At 46.5% G+C, this 26,359-nt stretch overlaps 1 protein-coding gene across 1 annotated transcript in view; it reads right to left on the bottom strand.

Annotated features, from left to right (window-relative positions):
- Positions 1–26,359, bottom strand: part of MRPL35 (mitochondrial ribosomal protein L35) — a gene marked incomplete at its 5' end in the record, with an annotated part of 244,742 nt that overhangs the window by 100,836 nt on the left and 117,547 nt on the right. The window contains one exon of the mRNA XM_069632174.1: positions 2,057–2,106. Coding sequence (XP_069488275.1) covers positions 2,057–2,106 — 50 coding nt within the window. The remainder of the gene's footprint in view (positions 1–2,056; positions 2,107–26,359) is intronic.

The following is a 26,359-nucleotide window of genomic DNA, read 5'->3' as shown; positions in this document are numbered from 1 at the left end:
ATGGGGGCACACAGGGTATTTCTTAACACGTGTTACTATCGCACTAGGTTTGAATTTTACCCGCACTGCTCCAACACTCTTTAGCAGCCCCACATCATGAGGAATGCTGGTCCATAAATGGACCGGCACCTTTTCCAAATCCTCTTTACAATGTGGCAAAGTATTTCCAACGAGGAGCATGGTCTGTGATACTTTCTTTCGCTCCGTCGCCATCTGGCAAGGGACCCCAATCTCAAAGACCATCTCTCTGGTGTCTTCGAAAAATTTGACATTCGACACGTCCCTTAGTGAGAAGGTCAGATCGATGCACAGAACTGTGCGCCACTCTCCGTCTTCCTCATCCGTGCCCGAGAGAACTACCCTTCAAGAGAATTTTAACAATGGTGCCTGGTGTTACTTTCAGCAGCAAAACAGGCCGAAATAAACATTTCTGATCCCCAGGACCAAACTCAACAAAACCATTACCCCATAAAGAAACAAGTTTGAATGTAAAGGCAACCCCCCCCCAAAAAAACAAAAAAACGCATTGTACTTACAATATGCATGCAGACGTGCAGCTTCTCTTACCAGATACAAACCTCGAGTCAAACATACTATACTTTCCTCCATGAAAGCAATCAACATCTGCAACTTTTTCAAGAGGCCTCTACTCAAAGGATTTGCTGTGGTATCTGTACAATACAACAAAGGAGTAGATATCTTTTGAGTACCTACCTTAATACGTAGATCTTCAGTAAGGAACCAACAGCATAGCCTTAGAAAATCCCTGTGTATCCATTGTTTTGCAATATTTTGTAGGCAGAGTCGACCATGAATAAGAACATTTGGTCACCTGCTTGCACACCTATCCAAGGTTCCTCTTCCGGATCAGTAGTAACGGACAGGACCGAGCACATCAGTGACTGATATTGTATTGAGACAATCTTAAAGGCAATTACTGTGTAACTCGTTAGTTTATTTCCTGAAATCCAGCCAATGTACTGCTTCTTTATGGCCCTTCTTTGATTAATTCAGCAGGAATACACAAATCCTGCAAGTGTCAACCAACACCATGAAACAATATAATCTAGTATGCAGCATTACGCAAAACCAAAATAAACCACCAACGGTTCTACCATTTCAGAGAACAGGAGTGAGAAGGGGCAACTCAGTCTGATGCCCCACACCAGGCAACAGGCCCCAGAGCTGTAACATTGACACTCACCACTTGTTTCAATGCACAAGAGCTTCAGCCAGCCAAGAGAGCCAGAGCCAAAAATTAATAAAGCAAAGCCCAAAGAAATCACTACCTGACCAGTGTTTAAAGCTTTGTGGGAGTCAAGAGCTGAAAACTAGGGGGGGAGGGGCAAGGGAGGGGTCAGGAAATCAACCATGCAGCTTTCAAAGTCATCCGTGTTGATCTGATGGTTATAAAACCACACTTCTCTAGGTAGACGCGTGACGTAACAACGCTCAACAGCAGTCTAACAAGTATTTTAGCTTCGCCATTGAGTTGTGCGATGGGCCGAGATGAGTACTGCATGAAAGCCATTCTAAGGTCCGAGGGAAGGGTCATAAACAAGTTGAGTAAGAGCTCACTTGTGTCCTCTCACAGCACCTTCTAAAGCTTCACCAATGTGGGCACAGGACAGATAGTGTCCAGTAGATCAGGTGGTTGTTACAAAAGCTGTGGTAATAGCACATTGTTTAGGATCTCTGCAAAGGTTGGGAGGTCCACACCTCTAACTGGCCTATTATGCAGAGTAGTAAGATGTGAATGCTGCAGCTATATAGCACCTTCCTGCTGTACAATGCCCATTTTCTTCATCCTACGTTGCACGCCAGGCCAGATGTTTGCCAGTGTTATTCCTTTTTTCATGAATGCTCTCCAGCTGAATGGTCTAGGACAATATCTTTCTCTTAGATCGATTGCTAAAAAAACAAAAGAAAACTTTCAAATTGTTTCACACATGTCCATTCTTGCGGATTGGTTAAACAAACCTGCAAATTGTGATATATGTAAAATCTTTTCTAAATCACCATTGTCGGAATCAGGCATTGTGTTACAATATATTACCTGCTGGGACAGTTGAATTTTGTTGTAGTACTGAGATTCCAGTGCAAAGCCTAAAAAATAATTTCAAAAAGGTATAATTAAATAGTATGATATCAATAGGGAGACAAAACATTCAGTCAAATGGTTGTTGCTCCATCATGAAGATAAAATGCTGGCATTGTGGCATGCTTTAGTTTCATTGTTATAAAGAGCCACATGCCCATAGGCCTCAGAGCACTAGACAAACAATACAACATATACAATAAAGAAAAAATCGCTACCATAAATAAAAACATCTTAGCATTCACATGGGCAGGAATTACAAGAATATGAGCATCCACACCAGGGCTTCAGCCACGCCCTCAAAAAAGACATTTTTAAAGAAGGCACAAATAAAAGATTCAGCATTTGGTTCCTTTGGTTACCCATCTGCTTCTTTGTGGATTCTTGGACATTATTGAAACCTGCCCACACTCCCAGCAGCCCTCCCGGCACCACAGTAAAACCACTGCTCCCGCGCGTTCAGCACACGCGTTCGAGCAAGTGGTTGCTGAGGGGGCTGTCTTGCTGTCGGATACACTGCTCCAGGCTACTCAGAGCGCGAACTTTGGACAATTGGGTAATAACTCTACATTTGCCCTAGGACCATCTCTGCATATGGACTGTGAATTTGCCCAAGAGTGTTTGCTAATATTTAGCAAACTAAAGATTTTCTTTTTTCAGTTTTTTCCTAGTTACTTTGTTTCTTTGGTTACCCATCTGCTTCTTTGTGGATTTTTGGACTGTATTGGAACCCGCCCACACTCCCAGCAGCCCTCACAGCACCACAGTAAATCCACCTCTCACGCGCACTAGAGAGTGGTTGCTGAGTGGACGGTCTTGCTGTCTAGCGGGCAGCGCGACAGACAGGACTGTGTGCGTGAGTGAATACTCTCATATTTACATAATAATTAAACACAAATACAAGTACGACCTTAAGAAATTTACATTGAAATCCGGCATGCCGGCCATTAAACTGGGCTGCCTGCTGACCCATGATCATCTTACAAAGGCGGCGGCTAAAACCTCATGCCGTGCGGGCCGCAGAGCCCCAACCACCAGTGCTCTACGTCCCTTACCTCGGACATTCACGCGTTCTACTCCACTGACCCAGTCCTTGGTAATTCCATTTCTCCACGAGCTGATCTCCCTATTGGCGTCCATCATAGAAACAGCGCCCCGACAAACATTAAGGCTCATTTCCTTCCTCCATTGATAATACAAAGCCCTGAATTGGCCCTGCAGGATAATTTGTATCTATGTCACAACGCTTCACCCCAGATTACCATCAACATACCAAGTATGATGGAACCAACTGGCAAAGTCACTGACATCACACTAGTATCATCCTGTGTCTAAGGGGAATTACAACCGTGCCGCCTACCTTCTTTATCTGAACACGCAATCTCACAGGCGGTGCTGGAACCAATTCGATGCTCAGTGGCCGCTCAACATAATGTTTGTGCCGCTCACAAACTCTTAATAATGGCCGGTGAGATTGATGAGGCCATGGATTTTATGGATACCTCAAATAAATCCCCATCACAATCCCATGACATTCTTTACATATGTTCCAACACGGGAGACCTGATCCAACTGCAGGCTGATCACTCGCAGAGCATTACCTCCGCGCCTACCAAGTTACCATCAGACACAGATTCATCTCCTCATAAGAAACATGTAACCCCTCATCAGTCACCAGACAACTCGGATGGGCCCAACATCCACTTTGTAGACGAGTCTCCATCCTTCATAGCTCCCACCCCACGCCATACAAGATTCCAGGAAGCTGGCCAAGATTCATTTTTTATCAACAAAACATAATCCAAGCGCTTTTCTTTTCCAGAAGCCCCAACTCTTAACACCTTGAGAGCCGCCATGAATACTGCCCTCAATAGCAAAACTGTATGAAATCCTTGATTCCAAGATGACACTTCAAACGTCACTATTGGAACAAGTCCTCCAAGGTGTGAACACCTCCAAGGCTACTCTCACCTCCGACTCAGGTCAACACTCACTAAACTTAGGCCAGAGTGGGCAAGTCACAGACAAACCTTTAACTCCGTGTCCACAGGACTCGGGGGAACTAGTATTCTGAAGTCTACTGTAAATGCCCCAAGGTTGTTGCAAGTGACTTTGGTAAGCGCTTGTCCCGTAGCCTCACCACCCCCAAATGATTTGACCAATCCACTCACAGCCTCAGTAGCCTTTGGTCACCCCATTATCGACCAAAAAGTGATGTTTGCCAAGCTTCAAACAGTCAACAAAAATCAAGATGTGCTTGCGAAGATATTGAGGCGACATTCCCTTGCCCCAACCCCGTCTCTAGTGCTAATACCATTTCTATCACTACGACAAACGCCTTCAAACTGTTCGTCCCAGGGGCCGGTAATGTAGATTCCAATAAAGTCGCCCCCCCAATCTCCCCAGATCTCCGACCCCAAGTCGAGTAAAACTGCGAGAGTACCAAGGGCAGGGCGTCGCAGCCAGTCAAAAACAAAAGTACGTACATCCATTAAAATTATCACCAGGCGAATGAAGCCCCAGGTCACTACAGCTGCCCAGGAAACGACGAATCTCAGCAAAGTCACCACACAGACATTTATGCCTTACAGACCCCTAGACAAACTAGTTGAAATCACAACCAAAAAAGATTCTCCTAGTTGTCCAGCGATGTCTACTAGTCAGCTCAAGGAGCTAAACGCTCCAGTCTCCATGGTTGACCCTACCAGTAACAAGTTAGCTGGTACTAATTCCTCGTATTCTACTACTTTTGGTCGAGGCAAAGCCCAATCTGCTCCGCCGACCCTGGAGTAATTACGAGCCGAGATCAGAGCGTCCATAAATACCTGTATAATCAATGAACCCCCCTCACAAAAGATTTGAGGTCCACCAAATGGTGCCCCCTCAACACCTCGCTAACTCCGTCTCACAAGTTGCTCCAATTATCGTTTCACTAGTTCCCTCTAGAGAACAGATCCCACAATTGGTTGCACCACTTGGTGCCCAACTACATCAAAAAGACCTGCCTCAGATACTTTCCAGTTTCCCACAACCCCTAATTCACCTTTCCCCACCAACAGTGTCACCTGCCCTATCAGTTTTGTCAACGCAAGATATAAGGGACATCATAAAGTCATCAATTGACTCCTACCTCGCGGAACTCCATGACTAAAAGTCCTGCGTTGATAATACCCAATGCCAAGCATTTCCTGATGTGAGCCTGCTACTAAAGGGTCTGATGCAATCATCTAGCACACACAACACTCTAAAGGGTGCAATCACTCAATGTGGACCCGCACAATGTCCGCCACAAAACAAAGAAACTGCCCAATTCCGATCATCGAGATCACAACAAATTGAACAGCCAAAACATTGCTGTTGGTGATGAGATGTCGTGAAGCCCCTTTCACAAAGTACGCCCTTAACCAAGCAAGCATTTTAAACATCTGCAGCAAAGTCCCAATGCTAACAGCTCTATCCACAGCTGACATCAATCTAGTGGAATTGACCAACATGAGATCTCGGAGGCGAGAATTCATGTCCAATCTAATTTAGTTGCAAACATCTTGTGGCAGGACAGAATGACCCTATTCGATCTAGGTTTTGAACTTTTGTAGGAGCAAAACACCAAAGCTAACTCTGCAGAAAGACCCAAGTCAACACATAGAGACCCAGTCACATTGGTGTGATACCACAAATTGCAAACAACTCAGCTTACACAACGGTAGTGCCATTACACAGCTTGAAGTCGTAATATGATGCTTCTACGAGCTCCTGTAGTCTTGTATCATGGAACTCAAGAGGCCATAAACACATTATCAACTCTGAGACTAATGGCCTCGCCAACTATGATATTGTCGCACTACAGGAAACGTGGCTTATTGACACCCCTTTATGGGCCTCCCATCTAATCATCGACACCCCAGCAATTAAGAACATTAGGGGCCGCCCTACTGGCGGGCTTCTTCTGGCCATTAGCACATACTCTGCCTTCTGAAGCAAACACCTCCCCTCGCACTCCTTTCAAGCTGTAAAATTGACTAGAGGCGGCTCAACCATTGTCATCGTTAACATTTACTGGAGTAGGCAGAATCTATCAACAGATCACTTCTTTGAATATTTGCTCTGGCACTTTGATACCTTGTTGCGGACTCAGAACATCCAACACACAATCATAGTGGGTGACCTTGGGGGGGGGCATGGTCTGGAACACATGGAGTGAGGAAGCAAGGTACCGAGTTCCAGCCGTGATCCTATGTATTGATCCTGCATCAGAGGAAATAATGTGCTAAAGTTAGCAATAATGGAACCGCTGGTGAGATAAAGCAACCCACTATGTGCCTGCGCTGAAAACAGGAGAAATCGGACTGCAGACGACGCGGCAAGTCCTCAGAAAGCGCCCCCCCCCCCCTAGACGGCACAAAATGGCAGAGAAGAGCACGCCCTGAGAAGCCAGAGGGGGAAGGGCAAGAGGTCTGGCGTGGCTCCGTAGAAGGAAACGGCAGCAATCAGACGAGCTCCGGACCCAAGGCGAATCAGCCTGATCAAGAGAGACGAGCAAGGAGACGAACTGGAGATCGGGAGGAGCACCTGCAGCGAGCGAGAGCAACACGCCGGGGCAGCAGAGAACAGCAGAGCAGAGGGAACTGGCGAGGTGAGGCCACCCGAATGATAGCGGCAGCCTCAGGCGCACAAGGGAGCACCTCTGCCAGGGTAAGAAGCTTTAAGAGCACCTCTCTGGGCGAAGAGAGGAGATCGGGAGCGGACAACACAGGGAGCCAGGAGCACAGGGACTGCGGCAACCGAAGACCCTGGGAAGGAGAGGACACCCAGGGGAGAAACCAGGGAAAAAAAGCGGCAGCCCAGAGCACGCAAAAGCGCCCCACTGCCGCGGTACGAAACTGGAAGGGAGGCCATCGGGTGCAGAGAAGTGACCGGGAGCGTCCACAGCAGCAAGGTGAGCACTCACTAAACCGGTAGCAGCCACGGGCACAATAAACACGCTGAGCCGGAATGAGGAAGGGGCACGCCTGCGGCGAGCCCGAGGGGCAGAAATACAAACACAAGCCCGAGCAGAAGACCTAAGCGCCACTACCACAGGCCCCGGGCGGACAAGGAAGCCAACACGCCGCTACGCGGACCACACTACAAGGTTCACAGAGGGGCAGCGCAGGACAAATTTAAAGAAGCCAAAGCGGGCCTGGACAGGACTGCCACAGAAAGGAGACCACAGGTGAGCCACGGAGGCAAGGAGGGACACACTTAGTCCACACAACGCAAGAAGGCGACAAGAAGTGAGCAACCCACACCGCCTGCGCGCCTGAACTACCCAGGGCCATAGAATAGGAAGATATTCATGGATATCGGAAAGGCCCGAATCCATGACAAGAGCTGAGCTAACACAGAAGCGCAGCATATCCTAATGCAACTGTGCAGCACTCAATGACTGAGGGCAACAAAATCGCCCAGCAAGCCTTGTGCAAAGTCGGAGTGCCCAGAAAGGCTAAGGGAAAACCAGTAAACGGCACACCTGCTTACAACGTGGGGGGCAGGGGGACAACAAGTGGTAGCACAAATAAACCACAAGACGCCCACAGCAACTGAAGCAGATTGGCAATTAACAGCAAAAAGACAAACAAATGAAAGTTAGACACAGCTTGAGCCACTGAAGTGTTGGTGAAGGAGAGACAACTACCTGGAAACGGGCTAACACACAAAAAGCAGCTAAGAAGGGAGAGAAGGGGGATGGCAGCGGACCGAACCCGAAGGCAAGACTAGGGAGCACAGAAGTGTAAAGCTCACCCGACTCCCACGGAGGCGCTGGCCTGGTTTGCGCTGCTGTGACGCCTTCTAAGGTGATGCGCAGGGTTCGGAAGACGGACTGGACCGGGCCCCCAAATCTGGCTTGTCTGCCTCGCAGAAGTATCCTTCTGTAGGCGAAAATAGGGGATTAACTGTCTGCGGGGTAATGCAATCAGCCTCCCACTTTCCCCTCTCACCCTCCTCGAAACCCTCTGTGATTCCTCGTAGCGTCTCACCTTAGGGTCTGGAAGGATGAGCTCTCCCATCCTGCTTCTGATGCAGGGGCGCGTTGGTATCCAGTTATTTCACTGGATTTTCGGATTGGAGAGAACCAAACTTGCTTGGCTTCCAGGTAAGTTTTTTGATAAGAGGTTCCCCTTGTGTCCATGCATTAATGTACTAATGCTAGTGTCTTTTTCCCCATAGGGGCTGGGGTACGGAATGCCGGGGAACAGGCACCAAGATGAGAGGTGAAATCCTTGTAGAAATCAGGTAAGTCTTTAATGAGCGTTTTTTGGTAATGTCTTTTCATTCGCTCATTAACGCTGATGTCTCTTTTTCCCCTTAGGGGCCGGGGTCCGGAAATGCCAGGATGCGGCGCGGACCCGAAATGAAGAGGGAATGAATCAACAGGTAAGTCTTAACATGGAGATTTAGCTTTCCTTATTCCCTTCTCTCTCTCCCCTTTTGTTCTGGTCTTTTTCTCCCTAGGCGCTGGGGCGTGACTGCGAATCCGGATGATCGCTGCTGAACATGGAGGCGCCCAGTAAAGGTGAGTGGAATGCGGCGCTGCAGCGATCGACGCGATGAGCTTTTAAATAAAAGTCTTCTTTTTCAGGATTGTCGGCGAGATGTCTCCGGGATGCGGATTTAGCAGGTAAGGACTTTTCCTTCTTCTGTTCTCTTCTTTTGCAGGTGATCCAGGATGCTGGCAGGCGTGGCAGAAGTCAGGATGCAGGAGCAGACACGGTGAGCGTCCAGCTGCTAGATGCAGAACACCACGAAGCACGGGTGGCTGTTCGGGTGGGGTTTAAATAGCCTTGGAAGAAGTTCCAGGTATGTATCCTTCCTCCAATCAGGTATGTATCCTTCCCCGACCACGCCCGGATGGTAAATTAGTCCCACAGGTAAAGTAGTTCCTTTCAGGCCTCAAGGAGGCCGGGATCCTGCAGCATGGTCTGCATCAGGTAAGTGCATTTCCATAATGAGCCTGGCGCCATTAGTCGCCAGGACACTCTCCAAAGGGCCCCTATATGGGGTTGCTGGGTCCTTCCTTGGGGACTGGATGTCCGCTTTTGGGGACGCAGGGCTTGAACCGGCTCCCCGGGAGCGGGCATCATGACAAGAAGGCACAAGCATTCAACTAGCAGGACACAAAGGCACATCGGGGCCCAACAATCTTGTGGGAAGGCGGGGGATACCACGCGTCCTGAGATCCAGAGACTCCCCAATCCCCCCCCTGCCGGAGCACAGAACTGTCCTAACGGCTGGGGCGCTGACAAAGGCCGGCACACACTGCAACACCCTGCTTAAACATGCCATCCACCAAAGACAAAGGCAAGGTGAAGATGACAATGGATTTGTTCATGGTGCCGAAACACTGTCCACGACACACAGAGGCGCAATGGAAACAGAGGCCCAGAGAGAATCAGAAGCAGACAGATGGGCAGGTGCTGGAGGTCATAGCTGCTCTCAGGATCATCATAGACACAAAGATGGACGAAGTGAAAACAGATATGCAGCTAATGAGGCAGGATGTGAGGAACCTTGCAGAAAGAGTGGCTGTAACTGAAGCTGGTGTGTCAGAAACCGAGGAAGCCACAACGGAACTGAAGATCAAGGTGGGGGAATTAGAGAGGAAAGTTGCGATGCTGGAAGCAAGAGCTGAGGAAGCGGAAGGAAGGGCCAGGAGAACATCAGACTGCTGGGAATCCCTGAAGGAACCGAGGGAATGAATCCGACAAGATACGTAAAGTCCCTACTACAGCAGGAAATAGGCGCCAACAAACTCACAGGGATTTGCGGTAGAAAGAGCTCACCGATCCCTTCTAAAGAAACCGCCACCGGGCTTGCATCCCCGCCCGATGATTGCAAAGATCCTCAATTTCCAAGACAGATTATACTCGAGAGAAGGCGGGAAATAGAGTGAGGCGACTCTAAGATAACCATATACCCTGATTATACGCAAACGGTGCTTAGAGCAAGGAACTCCTTTGTCCCGATCAAAGCAAGGCTGAGACAACTAAACCTGAAGTATATGCTGCTTTATCCCTCCAGGCTAAAGGTAATCTACAAAGGACGAGCCATATTCTTAGAGACCCCAGAAGCAGCCAACATGTGGCTAGAACAACCTGGCGGACGGTCAGGACAAAGACCCTTGAAATGGGCCGAAACCGAGGGAGGGATGCAGAGGCATGGAAGAGACATTTTCCTTTGAACTGCCACCAGCAGTGCAATTCACCACCATGAGAGATCCATAAGAGCACTTAATGAACGGCTGAGAAAGAGCTCGGACAATCACCCTGCATGCAACACCCTAACCCTTGGAATGACCAGAGCTGGCCTGTTGCTGGCAACCACATCCGTGCCGGGTGCCCTGGAAGGGGCTAGACAGTGCAGAGGCACCCGAGCACAACACTGGTTGTGTAGTTGCTGGGTGCAACTGTTTAGGTTGCATTTGTTGTTGCAGTCGTTCCCGTTTTGTACCAAAGTCTTCATGCAGCACAGAAAAGGAAAAAGTTGGCAAACAAGTCGAGGACACAAGAAATGAGGTGAGGGGGCGGTAGGGAAAGGGCGCTCTGGAGGTAAACTCTCCAAACTGGTGGAATGGCGAGGTAAGGGGGGCCTAGAAGCACAACACAACCAAACATGGCAATGCAACTTAAAATACTTACATGGAATGTACACGGGTTGGGGTCCTACTTACGCAGAAACAGGATTAGGTCCTATCTGCACAGGAAGAAAGTAGACATTGCACTGCTCCAAGAAACCCACCTCACAGCGGACGCCCAGGCCAAGCTACAAGAATACTGGGGAGGACAGGGACAAGGGGCCTCATACTCTAAATATGCGAGGGGAGTGTACACTGGGATCAGCCCCGGGGTGCCTTTCCAGTTAATGGGGGCTGAAGCAGACACTGAAGGGAGGTACTTGATAATATGGGGTGTAATCGAGCAGGTTGAGATCTGCATAGTTAACACGTATTTCCCTAACCAAGGAATACCATCATACCTTGGTAGGCTACAACCAAAATTGACAAGGCACAGGGAGGGCCTTTACATATGGTGTGTTAATCTCAACTGTGTGAGGGACCTGGACCTAGACAGATCTGAACCCCCACAGAACCGGGCTGAAAAGGCCCCAACAGCACCCCACAGACAGGGGCTACTCATACTACTCTTCACCACACGGCCTTTGCACATCTAGCACAAGTGGAGTCAATACAATACATGGGCAGAACGATCTCTGACCACTCGCCTCTGCTAATGCACTAGGCAATGAAAGGCCCCAAGCCCCCCATCCCACTATGGCGAATGCCCACAGAGGCATTGACAGACCCAACTTTCAGAGATGAGCTGGGGGACAAGCTTTCAGAATATGTCACAATAGCGGTAGTGTAGACTGCTGGGGTACAGTGTGGGAGGCCCTGAAGGTGGTAATGAGGGGAGAGATTTTAGCTGGGGCAGGGGGAATCAGAAAAATGCTGAGGAAGGAACTAGAGGAGCGGGAGGAAGAAATAAAGCAAAAAGACCAGTAGCTCAGGATGCAGGGCAGAGGAGGAAAGTCTGCTGGAGGCGCGGACAAGCTGTCAATCGGCGTGGGGGCGCTAAATTTGACTATATAACGCGCACCACGAGGACACAAACAGTGACAAATGGGTAGACTGCTGGCATGGCTATGTAAACTAGAGCATCCGAAACACCCAGCGACCGCACTAAAAGATGAGAAGGGGACACGAACAGACACAATTCTCAATAAATTACACTTTTGCTGACTTCTATTCTGCACTATATGCACACAACACCCAAGTGCCGCTAACAGACATACACTACACCCTAGAAGAAATAGAACTTCCCAGGCTGAGGGAGCAACAACGGGAGACACTAGAAGAGGTAATCACACTATAAGACATCACAGACGCCATCAGATCCCTGGCTACATGCAAGACCCCTGGAACAGACGGGCTTCCCCCAGAGTTCTATAAAGCATACGAAACAACGCTAACCCCGGTGCTACACGAGGTGTACCAAGAGGCCTAAGAGACAGGAACCCTACTCAAAAGCATGAGAGAAACACTAATAGTCCCGATACCCAAACTAACAGACGAATGCGACTATTATCGCCCACTGGAAATGCTCAATTACAACAGCAAAATACTGACCACCATACTGGCCAAGAGACTGTCCAAAGTGATAGGAAGCCTGGTACACTAGGACCAAAATGGTTTTGTGCCTGGTCGCAACACGACTGCTAATTTGCGCAGACTACAACACATTATGGCACAAACGGAGTGGGATCAGGAGCACATGGCAGTGATGTCATTAGATGCCATCAAGGCATTTGACTCCATCTACTGGGAGTGGCTGATAGAGGTGCTGTGGGAGTTTGGATTCAGGGAGGGATTTGTGCGATGGATTAAGATACTGTATAATGACCCCACGGCAAGAATAAAAACGGGCAAACTGGTTTCAAGAGCTTGGAACATGCAGAGAGGAACCAGACAGGGCTGCCCCTTGTCGCCCATGCTCTACATTCTGGGGTAGTAACCAATTGCAATTTACATAAGGAAACAGTTCTTGGATGCGGGGATATGGGTGGGTGGGAAGTATGTTATCTCGCTATACGCAGAGGACATCCTGCTCTACCTGAGATCTCCACGGAACAACGTCCCAACAATCCTAGAAGTGCTGGACAACTTCGCAAGCTATTCAGGGCTACACTTTAGCAGACAAAAACCTTGCATGTTCCCACTAGCGGGCATAAGGGAGACAACGATAGAAAACTTACCGGAGGGGATACAGTGGCAGCTAGACACATTTAAGTACTTGGGGGTTAAATTCAAACATACACCAGAACTCATGCATGAATATAACAATGGCGGTAACACAGGGACTCCGCAACTCAATGAAATTCTGGTCCAAACTCCCGCTTTCGATGATGGGGAGGGCATCGATAGTTAAATTGATCATCCTGCCAAGATGCCTATACTTCTTCCAGAATATCTGCCACTACATCAGACCAACCTTTTTCAGTAAATTAGACACTCAGATCAGAGATTTCATATGGGGAAAGGCATGCCACAAACTGGCACTGACCACACCGACACTTCCACACAGAGCAGGGGGCATACAGCTCCCAGACTTCGAAATATACTACTTGGCGGCCCAACTAAGCCATGTCACCAGATGCTTGTCGGATGATGTCACTAACAAAACGGGCCTACTGCGTGACCTCATCAAACCTACACACCTGAAAGAAATATGGACGGCAAGAGATCATACTTGCGGAGCACCTGTGCTGGCCAAACTGGGCAGATAAATATGGGGGAAGAGCTAAAACCATCATGCAGTTGGAGAACCCTTACTCCCCAGAAATACCAATTATGGCGGAGATGAGAACACCATTAGCAGACCTCAACATCATTAGACAGTGGGAAAGAATGGGTATATTCACCTGTGGGGGGACATGTACGAGGAAGGGGAATTCAGGGAGTTGAAATTGCTACATGAGAAAGAGGCCCTGCCAATGGGAAAATTCTTATGGTACCAGAAATTCAAACAAGGCCAAAATGAGGTGGAGAGATTGGCCAGCTGAACCAACAAGTCGTCCACTAGTGACAGAAATGTACAATCTGAGCGATGGGTGGAGGCCAGTGTCAAGGATCTATGCACAATTAAACGACTGGCCCAACCCCCGCAGCACCAAACTAAAAACCAAATGGGATATGGACACTGGTGAAGACATCACAGACAATGAGTGGGAAAGCACTGAAACACCCGAAGACAGTGTCCAGAAATGCCAGATTCAGTCTAACACAAACAAAACGTCCCATACAGAACATACATGACCCCCAAAAAAGTAGCAAACTTCAGGAGGCAGACTGAGGCGCAATGCCCATGGTGCAACTGCGATGAAGCCGACCTAATACACATGTTCTGGGGATGTGTGAAAGCGAGTATCCTCAGGGAAAACATAGAACAGACATGCAAGAAGGGTGGAATCAAAAGGTACTGGACCCCGAAAGTGTGTCTCCTAGGCACGTACCCCAGACCGAGTAAGATCAAACATAGTGAGGGTGATGGACATGGCATGTATACTGGCAAAAAGAGATAGCAATATCATGGAAATCAAAAAGAGGCCACAATATGCATGATGGAAAAGGGAAATGGAACGATGGACAGCCGCAGAGACAGAAGCCCGGGGTATGGGGGCAGTCCTGGGAGAAGGGGACACCAATGCTAAATCCGAGGCAGGGAAGGCAATAGTAAGAGACATGTTCCTCCCGTCTGATGACATGCCTCTGTGAGGAGGCGCACGGGGAAAGACGCAGGTGCAGCACAGCGGAAGGAGAACAATAAACCAAACCGCACTAAGGAAGGATACAGACACCACCAACCCATTCCTAGGCAACGAATGAAGTCATAATTGTTTAAAAACTTGAAGACAGTTAACATTATAAACGAGTAACAAACATTAACTAAGTATTTATTGCAACCGCAAGAATGGCAACGAAAATCAGGGGGTGGGGGGCCCAATTGCTATGTTATGTATGATTACAAAATGCCAATAAAAAAATTAAATAAATAGTGGGTGACCTTAATCTGCACTTAATTCCAAGTAGAGGAAAGAGGTTAACAATTGAAGAAACAACCTGGACTAACATGCACGAAAGAGGGTTCATCATGGTGAATGGTGCAGTCCCGGGTGACGTACCTTCTCAGTTCACCTGGGCCAGGGCAGACCAGCGGGCGACCCTGGACTACATTCATGTACATTCTAACCAAGGTTCAATCAATGCAAGCTATACCAACAAACCTTACTGACCATCATAAGCTTATTATGTACTGTAAAATTCCCCAACTCTCTCAACTATCACAAGGAATCTTCATGTCACGAATGTCACAGTGAACAGTGGTACCCGTTTGCGATGGAACTCTTGCAAATTGTATCAATACAAGCAGTCCCTGAGGAAGGCCTTCAACTCCCCCATGTGTAATGATGCCGACTGCTATGTTTACAGGATGCAAGTCTTCAAGCAAACCATAATGCCAGACGCAAGCATCAAATACAAGCACCACCATCCTTATGATCCAGTGGTGCAACTAAAGAAAGCGCATCTGCGCTGGGCCATTCACAACTTGAAATTGCTTCCAATTGCCATTCATATGATCATAAAAAAACATATCAGAGCAGCCTATAGATCTTCAGTATCAAAACGATGGCAAAAAAATGTTAAACCAAATCTTGGCCAAATCCACAAGTGGCATTTGGGTTTGCTTGAATGACGCCACCTCCAAATCTCAAGGTTCCGTGCAGATCAACGCTATCCCTAATGAAGTCTCAAGGCATAAAATAAGCAGTGTCGCATAGCAATTTGCAATGCAATTCTGTAGTTTTGCTAATCAAATGACCACTTGTGTAGCAAACTTTGCTATTTAAGTTGCCCTCTTCAATGAAAGCACAGCTCGCCCTGCATTCCTCTCTTGCCGTCGGTGCTCTCTTCACCCTATTTTCTCTGTTCACTTCAAGTGCTAATGGAGGGAAAAGTGCAGTAATCCTCTCCTGCATCCACTCTTAAGTGCCAAATGCATGTGTAGGAGTGCAAGAATTTCTTTTTCAAATGATGGCAAACCAGAAGTAATCAGGACGATACTTTTATCAAGATTTTTATATCCTGTGTGGCAAAGACAAGTATGTGTAGACTTTATATCTTTTAGTCAGTCATACAATTCCATTCCTAAAATGTAAGTGGTTAAATGCATAATTAAAGTATTGAGACTGTAAAACCTTGCATCGATCCATGCTTTACAGTAAAGCTTAGGTTAGTGTATCTGAATTTCATACTGTCAACTATATTTCATTTTGTTGAGTAATATGCATCATGTTGACTAGTGAACTTTTGAAAATGTACATTATCACGTGATCAAATGCTTTTGATGGCAAACCTAGTTCTGTAACCTGCAGGTTGCATACATCTTCCAACTGGTGCTCAACCCATACTCCTTGACATTCTATATTATCACCCTGGTGCTTTATACCAGGTACCCTAAACGTGAGATGACCACAAGCTACAATAACACAATCCACTCTTAGTCGCTTTCTGTCCTCTTAAATTATAAATACACAAAGCAAACTAAATGCGTACGCAAAGTAGTGATCACTAGATCCATCCAGTCTGTAGATCTGCAGATTTACTGCAATACCAAACACTGTAGTTAGCCCCTAGAGCTTGCTTTGCTTTATGATTGGATTATATATTACCACCTGCAGGAGACAGCCAGCCAAACTGTTTTCAGAGCCTTTTTCATTATATCTATTTATTTGTGTCCATTCATGCAGCTAATCCTTTACATTTTACAGACACTCATCGATGGCTCGCAGTCGTCTCAGTTGAGTAGATTTTATGAAGGGCGAGTAGCATTTACAAGAGATGTTTGAACATTTTATTTAACACCTCCTTTGTTTGCAGTAAATGTCAAATAGTTTCACTGTGCATGGCTGGACTGTGGGCCGTAGCAGTGTGCCAAAGATAGTGGGTTTGTAGTGACATGTACCATTCTACAGAAATCGGATTATACATTTGATGTCCTCAGTTGGGTCAAGTCCATTTCTCTTAGGTGGAATAGGTAAACTAAGCTACCCGATCTGCAGGGCGAGTGGAAGATAAAACAATTTGCAAGGCCTGAATCCTCTCACAAATGTCTTCTTTCAGCGGTAAACAAAACTGCTGTATAGTTTCTCATTTCATGTTTTGGGTACAAATAACATCCGGTGACTAACAATATTAGTACAAAATTGCTAATCAAATGGTTCTGTTTGCTAATCAAAAACATTTTAATTAGCAAACTCTACTAATCAATTTTTGAAAGATTATTTATGCCCTGAGTCTGGAAAGTCTATTTTTACAACTTATACTGTTCTCCATTTGAAAACTTGACTCCAAATTCTACTACTCAATACATGTCTCACCAATTTCCAATAGATCTGAGACATCCAGCATTGCATTTCAAACTTGAGTCAATCACGAGCCATGGGCCCAGATGGCCTTCATAATGGCATGCTGAAGGACCACCCATATGTGTGGGCTCAGATACTTTACCAAATCTTTATGCACATCTTTACAACAGGAGTGATACCAAAATCTTGGAAGCAATCCATAATACTTACAATGTTTAAAAAGGGCAGCAGAGACGATCCTACACCGTACCGGCCCATCGCCCTCAGATTGCCCAGGCAAGATATTTGCACGACTTATCCTGAACAAATTCAATCAATGGCTGGACCTAAATTGTTTACTTGATCCATTTCAAACAGGATTTCTTCCAGGCCTGGGAATAATTGTAAACTTCACTTGACACCAACAAGCACAACACCAGGCCCTCTATACTACCTTCATAGACTTCAGTATGGCCTTAGACGCTGTCCCTCGCGAGCTTCTTTATAAAAAATTAATGGACAGAGGTTGTCCCTGGTACATATTAAAATGGCTCATTGATTTGCACACCGACACCACAATACAAATCAAATTATCTAGTGAGGCCTCCCGTCATATCCCATCTATACTGCTCGTGGACTAAAGCAGGGTTGTCTGCTGGCCTCGGCGAGGTTTAATTTTTTCATCTCTGATGTAGGTTCCAACTTTTAATCAATTGTATCAGACTCTCCTAAAATCAATTTGGCAAACCCAACCAACGTGCTGCTACTCACCAGTGGCCCCTCCAAAATACTAATCTCACCACAGTTACGTCATACATATATTTAGGATCTTATATAACCAATAGCCCTAATCAGAAAGCAAATCAGCATGTAAGGCAAAAATTACTAACTGCCATATAATTAAAGCGAGGTATTGTACATTCTCAATAACCCCTGTTATTGTGTACTATAAACAGAAATTGATTCCAGTAATTCTATATGGTACCGAGGCTTTTGCAAGTAAACCTTACCAGTACTGGTCTACCATTGAAGGCTGCTATTGGAAGCGTGCCCTCAACATTCCCCTATCAGAACTAAAAAGTATTCTCAGACACGAGCTTGGCTTAATCTCACTTTATGCGATATATAAATGGAAGTTATGCCAATTCCTGCATAAATGCCTAATAGGTCTTAATCAGCCTGGTCTCCTGTGTATCATAGCTGAACATTTACTGAGCTCCACAGAGACCTTTGCCATAAACTGGCGCACAATGGCGTATAAGATCATTAACACAGGCATTTCCATAGCATTACTAATTGATAATCCAGAGAAGGCCAAAAAGCGCCTGTGGGATTATGATTGGATCAAAACCAGAAGTGCCTGCCTCAAGTATCAAAAATTTGCGAGCGATCCATATACCCTTAAACTGTATGGTGAAAGTGAGTCCTATCTAACCAGGTTCTCAACATCACGCCAGCGTGATGACTTGCTGCGGTTTCGTTTAAACATCTGGTCCGTTAAGGCAGTTTTGTGTGCACGCAACGTTATCAATTGCCGATGTCCAATGTCAATTTTGTCAAACTGTCCCTGAAACGATGATGCATCCGTGTACCGAATGCCCAATGTTACTATCGTGGAGAACCATATACTTTGTTTAGGGGCCACTTGATTGTTACAAGCAAGAGACTATGGGAGTTTCTATTTCATACTACAGCAAGAACTGTTAGATATGCGATTCTGACTGTTTTGTATGGTTTAAACTTGCTGAAAAAAACAGTAATCGGGAGCAATTTGTAAGGAATAGGACACGATTCAGAGTGAATCATGTGTCATAACAATCTTTCACCTGTACAAATCGTGTGTTCTGTCCATTTTGGTTTCTTCTTCTAGTATGATATACTATGTTTCTCAGATGCACTTTAATTTTATTTGTTTTACTATTATCTTGAAATGTGTTAACCATGTTAATTATATTGAAATCCTTTGATTATATGAACTGAAGGAGTCTAGGATTGTATGAATTTATTTGTACTTTGTGTATAGTTGAAAAATCAAGTTTTCTTGATTATAATAAAAAATAAAAAGATTCAGCGTTATCAGTTAAGTAAATACCAGCAAATTGCTCTGGCTACAGCCTATGACAATACAGTCAGTATTACTCTGTACACCAGTCCAGGATTTGCTTCCTACGAAAAAGTCCGACATCTTGCAGCCTGATGCAACTATGGCCCACTCATGCATATTTGGAACAAGTTAGTTACTTACCTGTAACTATTGTTCTCCAGCATGAGTCTGGTATGGATTCACAGGCTCATGAAATTCCCCCTCGTCAGGCTGGGGAATCCTCAGTAAAAGAAAAACAGTTTAACTTTCAAAACGGTATTCTAACCAATCACTGTCCTCTAGGTCATACTGCCCCCAGCCAATGACAGCCATCTTCAGATTTTTACTGCACAGGTTTGAGTTTTGTTCTTCAAGCAACTTCTAGGTTTTTCGCATAAAAATGTCTATTTTTGTTCCAAAAGAACCTGTGTGCTCTCTTCTCCATCTGCCGCCAGCGGGGATCCGTTGTCGGTGAAGTTCAGCACCCCTCAAGGGAGAATATCATTGAAGTTTCCAGAAGTCCATCGGGCCTACTTCTCGGCCTTCGACCATGACGGAGGAGAGGAAAGAAGGAAGATCCCTCGTTAAGCCCTGCACCAAACGCAGACTCCGGAAAGGGTTTGTGGAGGACAAGCACCTCCAATGCCTCTAATGCCTGCGTTCGGACCACAATGAAGAGGATTGCGATATTTGCGGGGAAATCTCCAAGAAGACGACAAAGGACAGGCACAGTAGACTGGTGGCGTGGCTGAACTTGCCCAGAGCAGGGACACGCCTCCTCCAAGGCCCGTTTGTCCGAGGAGCAGGTTTCTAAGTCCTGTTAGGGCGCCTCATCCGTAAGGCCTCAAGATGAGGCCAAGCACAGCATGTCCGGGTCCTCTGGGGTCGCCGCAGAAGGAGGGGCTCACGGTAGGGAGCGACCGACATCACCCTCCGCCAGCTGGCAATAGAGCTACTCCTAGAAGAGCAAGTCGTTCAACCCGGCTAAGCTGTGGGAGAAGCATCGGACGGAGAAGGCCTAGCTGGCCAAGAAGGCCCAGGCAGCACAAGAAAAGTATTTGTCGACGATAAAGCTGGTGGCAGCTAGCTGCTCTTTTGAAAGCTAAAAGGGGCCGATCCTGAGCGGGTATCCCTACAGCGCTGAAGTTATACCTCCCTCCTAGGCGAGAAGCCGCAGTAGTGACTGACTGGGTCTGCTGGCACTCAAGAGAAGGGGACACCCCGACAACACCTGGAACCCGGTTCCAGCCCCTCAGGGTGGAAAGGGGGAGGGGCAAGGAGGCCCTGGATCAGTCCCAGGCCGTGGCTCAAGCCATGGAAATTTCATCCACAGAGGACGAGGATATGGAGTCCCTGCACACGGTCCACAAGGACGTGAAAGAGAACAGCGGCAAGGGCGCAGGGCCAGTGTTCAGATCACGACAGTTTCACAGAGGGATGTGTCTCTGGACATTATCCTCCACGATTAGATCCCTGCTCTCATCTCGAAAGGAGTGAACTTCTACGAGCACTTCTTGCTATAACCTCTGACACAATCATTTCTTAATCCCACATAAGTGGTGGAAGTCCTCAGCCCGGGTGATTTTTAAATTTTAACTTTTCAGAGATGGACTCCTTCATAGCCCCCAAGTCAACACTCGTTGACTGAAGAGGAAATTCCACCATTTGCCCACCCATTCTTTTCACAGAATTAGCTCTAGTAGTTGGAATTTTTTAAATATAACCTGTTCTCTTTAGGGATACTCAGGGAGACGAGGGTGACAAAAAGCACAGGACTGTATATTATAGGTGTGGACTGCACATATAAATCACTTGAAAGGGTTCATAAATGAACATTGAAAAGGCATCAGAATTGTAGCAGGACCTCTACCACATGACTACTTATTGTAATACCATAGGCAGATTTTCCCAACTCTTTATAAGTGCCCTCCATTCTATGCCACAGCAGCGAGGACGGAATTATGCGGCCAACAGCCCAACACCAGCCCTCATTCATTCATGAACCTAAATGACGCTGCCAAGACGGAAAACGCCAACGCAGCGCAGGCAGGTGGGCAGCATGCCCAGAACCAGCAGTGAGTCAGCAACACCAAGCAGAAGGCAGACAGCCGGCACACAGTTAGAAAAAAGGGAGAACACAGCAAGAATCTGCAGCAAAAAGCTGCCGGCAGCAAGCCGCACCGCAGGCACGCGCCACACTGCTACTCGGAGATCGTGCCCGCAAAAGGCCAGTTCCACTGCTCTATCGATTTTGATATTCTGCAATCGATAATGTGCACATAAACCAAAACCTCCACTAAGGCCTCAGGCTGCTGTCCGGACCTGGGCTCTCTCAAGTCTAGCTTAGGGTCTGCAACCTGTGGCTATATGAAGATTTCTCACCATTGACTAGGCTCAGCTAAGGCAAATGGGAGTTTTAGTCCATAACATCTAGAGAGCCAATGGTTGCACACACTTTGCTAAGTAACAGCGAAAACACATAGGCAGTCTTATTCGCTTTTGAAAAAGTTTTAAAAGCAACTCTAGGTTATGAGGTTTTTGCCACTGTCCACCTTTCCATGTCCCTTTTGTGATGGAGTAAAAATTACCATACTCCTGTTTACCAGCTCCTTTTGATCATCGAATTATGGCTTCACTAAAGCAACACCCAAGTTTTCAACCAATGAGCATACCGTATTGTTCATGCTTGCCTCTCATCAAGCTTTGTTACATAACTGGACTAGGGATATCATTTTCATTTTTTACTAGGGACCTGACTTAAAGTGAGCACAATCCTGTTCCTGGCCATGTCATCAGTCTCATATCGCCTACTCCTTAACGGGACAGGTGCGTGTCGCAGTAAATGCACCCTGTGCACATAGTCTGCCACATTGTTTCCAGTCCCTGCTCACTTCGTGCCACCATGAGCTGTGGACTATCTCAACCAGTTCTCCTACCCCTGCAAGAGCACAGAGGAAAGTTCCCATCTTCTTTAACCATCTTCCTACCTCGCATGACATCTTTCTACAAAGGGAGTAATTTTGTTGTTTGTGAAAAGCCCACCAGTAAGACTATGGAGATGTACAACCTCAGCGGCCCACCTAACTCGCGGTATGGAGAATAGAAAATATTAACTAGTGTATTGGGTGATACTGGGGGTATTGCATCTGAAAGAAGGGGCATGGGGGCAACGACTGCACCATCTGTAAAGAGAACAAGCATGTTTGAAAATAAAATTGATCTCTTTATTACCTGCAAAGTCAGGGTTCTACATTTGCACTGTGGTGGGTCGGAAGGAGTCCAAAAGGACATTCGACCTCACTTTTATTCAAATTATAAGAAAAAGGCCCATCTTCCCCTACTTCTAGAGGAAGTTCCCCGCTTATCTAAAGGAGGTAACACGTCTGTTATCAGGAAGTAACAAAGAATGAAAAGTCTTCAGTCTGAATCTAATTCTACCCAACACGACCACGAAGGTAATCAACTTAAACCAGTCCAGGAGATTGGCGTGATCATCCTAGTGTGCCAATATCTTCTGACAGTCTCTTTGTATCAATGTCTCTATTCCTTTCCTGGTAATACTTTCTCACCTTCTTGGTGGAGATTTTTACACCACTCAATCTATTGATCCAGGCTCTCTCAGCTTGGCTGTGGTTTTTTCCCCACTTGGTATTTGCCCTGTCCTGGGTTCTCTCTTTGTAGTTATCTTGTTTACTTGATAGTCTTTATTACACAATCTCATGCCACAGTTTATCCCCTTTTTATCTGGGTTCTCATAGTAATTTCCCTCCTTTATCATGTATTTGTTCTGAGACTTCATAAACATGCCACATAGGGTTATTCAATTTCCTCTTTATGAACATTGCACAGTTCCAATTACACAGGTTTATATTAAGTAACTCCTAGTAAGTAAGGGGACGAGTTTCTCTTGTATTCGGCTGCCCCAGCGGCCTTCCGCTTCTCCCATTATCCTAGTTACCATTCTGTAGGTTGGGGAACATTGCAGGCCATGGCATTCGCTCGTGTGATCCTCTCCGATACTGATGTTTTCATTCCTTGGATTCGTCACTCTCCCATTCTCTGTATACCCTCTATCGTATACAGGGTTCAACATTAGAAAGCTGTTCGCACTCCCAGTTGCCTTCTCCCATGGTCTTGTCGTGCTTCCTGCCCATCACAACATGCATGTGGTCTCACGACCACCTGACAGAGGACTCTGTTTCACAACAGATCCTGTGTTGTTGAGTACATCGGCCCTCCAGCGCCTTACTCTGGCACTCTGCAGATCTTCGAAAGTTGCAGGCTCCACGGCTCGTCTCAGGTCTGCCTCTCCAAGGTGTGCTCATGTCAGGGTGCTTCCCCGGCATAGGATACACTTTCTCCATGTTCCTCCACTCATCCCAGTTAAGTATGCGTTTTCTCTTAAAGACATTCTCCTATCCTTCGCCGGGCTGGTTGGTTACAGCATTACCTTCAGCAAATATGTACATGTTACATTAGTGTTTGTATCAGATAGTCCCATGTGTGCTACTATGCTGCATGGTTTAGGGAGATCGGCACAGGAAAGGGAGTCTTTGTCCCTAAAGGGGAGAATCTCTCCCAGTGAGATCCCACTTGCCCAGACCGCCTGCGGGAGGGCCTTGCAGATCGGATTAATCTCCCCAGCCTGTGAAATGTTCATAAACAGGATGAGGAGTCTCTTTGGCCATGCTGTCACTTACCAGACTCCTTCTGGTTCACCACATACCCCAATGTAAAGAAAGCAAAGTATCTAATGAAGATCAAGTTACTGGAATTGCAATCAAATTGAATATCATTTGAACTGGGAACGCCAAATACCTTTGAGCCAAGTGTGATAATACATGATCAGGGTTGAGGAAATCATATCTCCTGATGCTCAGGACATTTTGTTTCAAGTGAGGCACAACAGGCTTAAAAAAGTAATGGTCTCTGCTGGACAACTAGATGGTATTGGCACCTTTCACACTTGTCTGCACAGGATTAAATATATACTGTGTATGCTGCTCCTGGGAAGGTTACACGTAGGTCAGAAGTCAGTCTCTGTGGCTTCCTTCCTTAGGCCATTTAAAGAGCACGCTTTTCATTGCTTTATGGAGTTCACGTCCCGTGAGGGTCAGGTAAATTATTTCAGATTTGTCCAGATAGATCTTCAATCCAGCTACCACTTGAAACCTTTCCAATTCCCAGGGCATCACTCTTAATGAGGGGTTGAGGGTCGGTTCCTGCCATTAACATATCATCCGTGAATACCATTATTTTGTGGCCTCTCCCCCGCAAAGGGAATGCCCCTCACAGTTTCCGTTCCTCTCAAGCAGACCAGTAGCAGTTCCAGAAAGATGGCAAAGAGTAGAGGGTACAGTGGGCAGCCCTGTTTAGTACCTCTCCGAAGGAGATTCATTTACTAAAAGCCGGGTTTAGGAAGATACATAGTTGGCTTTCACCATCTACAAGAAGCCAGATCCAAAGCCAATTTTCTCCATGGCAGCGAATAGAAATGACCATTCTACTGTGACGAAATGCCTTTTCGGCATGAAGCGACAGTATAATCGCTGGGATGTCTGATATGCCTACCTTATCAATTAGGTGGGAAACTCTTCGGATGTTGTCAAATTTAATAGGGTCTTTATTAGGTTTGGTGAATAAAATAATGTTTGCCTCTTCCATGATTGGTGTTATGCAGTCTTAAGCTCAAAAGGAGTTGAAAAGTGTAGTCTGAATTGTGGCCAGGGTGGTCAATTTATATGCTCTGTAGAATGCAGCCGGAAAGCTTTGTGCTGAGGCAAACAGCCGATCACTTCCAATACCTTTTTCTCCGAGATGTCAGCTTCTAGCAGTCGTTTAATCTCTTCCTCTATTTGGGGTAATCAAAGGGAATTTAGGTATTTGTGAGACAGGCATGGTATTGAGAGAGACAGACACAAAAGTAACAGTTTGAAAACCTTTATTACATTTTGTGGGGTTGGTGTAATGCTTACCTGGCCGTAACTCAACTGATGCTTCTAAGGGCCATCAATGTCTGTAAATAAATCCAAAACGATAGTTCATCTGTGTCCAAACCAATGCTTGCCCTCACTCTTAAACCAAATTTGATAGGGGTCTTCTTAAAGGGGAAAATGGTGGTTAAAAGGGAAACTAAAACCACAACTGTTTTCAGTTAGTCTTACCAATAGGTGTATCTGCCAGTTAAAAAAATAGTTCAACTCAAAAGGGTTGCCCTCAGATCCTACGTAGGGCTCTTGCAGCAAGTTAAAATAGTTCACAATGTCTCTGGGTCTCTTGGGGTTCCCTCCCCAAGCTTCAATCCCTCCAGTTTCAAAGGAAAAGATAGTTCCCATTAGGCCTCTCAGGGTTCCCTTCCCCAGGTCTAGGCCTCTCTTCACAAATTTCAACAATGGGCCTCATTACGAGTCACCAGGTCTGGAAATAAGCGCGGCGGTAAATCCGCAGCCACCAGTTGTTTCCAGCCCGGGTGATAGAGTTCTGCAGGCGGTGTCATTCCCGCCAGGTCTGACCTGGCGGGTTAAACACCACCCGCCTGCAGGCGGACGCGGAAACACCAGCACCATCACAAGATGGTGCCAGTGTTTCCACTTCCCCATTGAGTCCTATGGGACTCAATGGGAATGGGGATTTACCGAATTCCGCCTCCGGGAATCGCAGAGGCGGAATGGCAATACGAGTCCAGTGGTTACCTGCCGGAATTTCAGGCACGGTTACCGCCGGACTTGTAATGAAGCCCAATGTCTTTTGTGGGACTATTAGGGTTCCTTTACCCAGGAATAGGAACCTCTAGTTTCAAACAAAAGTTCACCTTGCCAGGATGCACCTTTTTAACACAGTCTTCTCATGGGTTAGTGTCAGAGTAAACGCCAGGCTTTGGCTCTCCCCCCTGTGCGACCACCGACTTCTGACCCCTCTCCTTGTACTGCTCCTTGGCTCTCCTGGTCTCGGCAACAACTCCAGCTCGCTCATACTCCTGGGCAGAACTACGCCTTTTATACTGGTGTAAATAGTCAGTCAGGTGTGAATAGTCAGAATAAAGTGCCTGACTATTAGTGGGACAATTAAAAGTGTTACATGGCAAGCCTGACTCTATTCCTAGGTTGTTTCTAGGGGCAATCATCATTGCTCTCAATTGCCTTTTCCTCGTCCCAGTACTTATTGGAAATGGGGAGGGGGATATGGGGTGCGATTGAAAATACCCCATCAAGGCTGAGGGAAAGTGGATTGGTGTAGAATAC

This window comes from Ambystoma mexicanum, chromosome 6q (genome assembly GCF_040938575.1).
Source record: "Ambystoma mexicanum isolate Mex_15411 chromosome 6q, UKY_AmexF1_1, whole genome shotgun sequence".
NCBI classification, from domain to species: domain Eukaryota; kingdom Metazoa; phylum Chordata; class Amphibia; order Caudata; family Ambystomatidae; genus Ambystoma; species Ambystoma mexicanum.
Note: the sequence above shows the minus strand (reverse complement) of the source record. Positions and strands in the feature narration are given on the sequence as shown.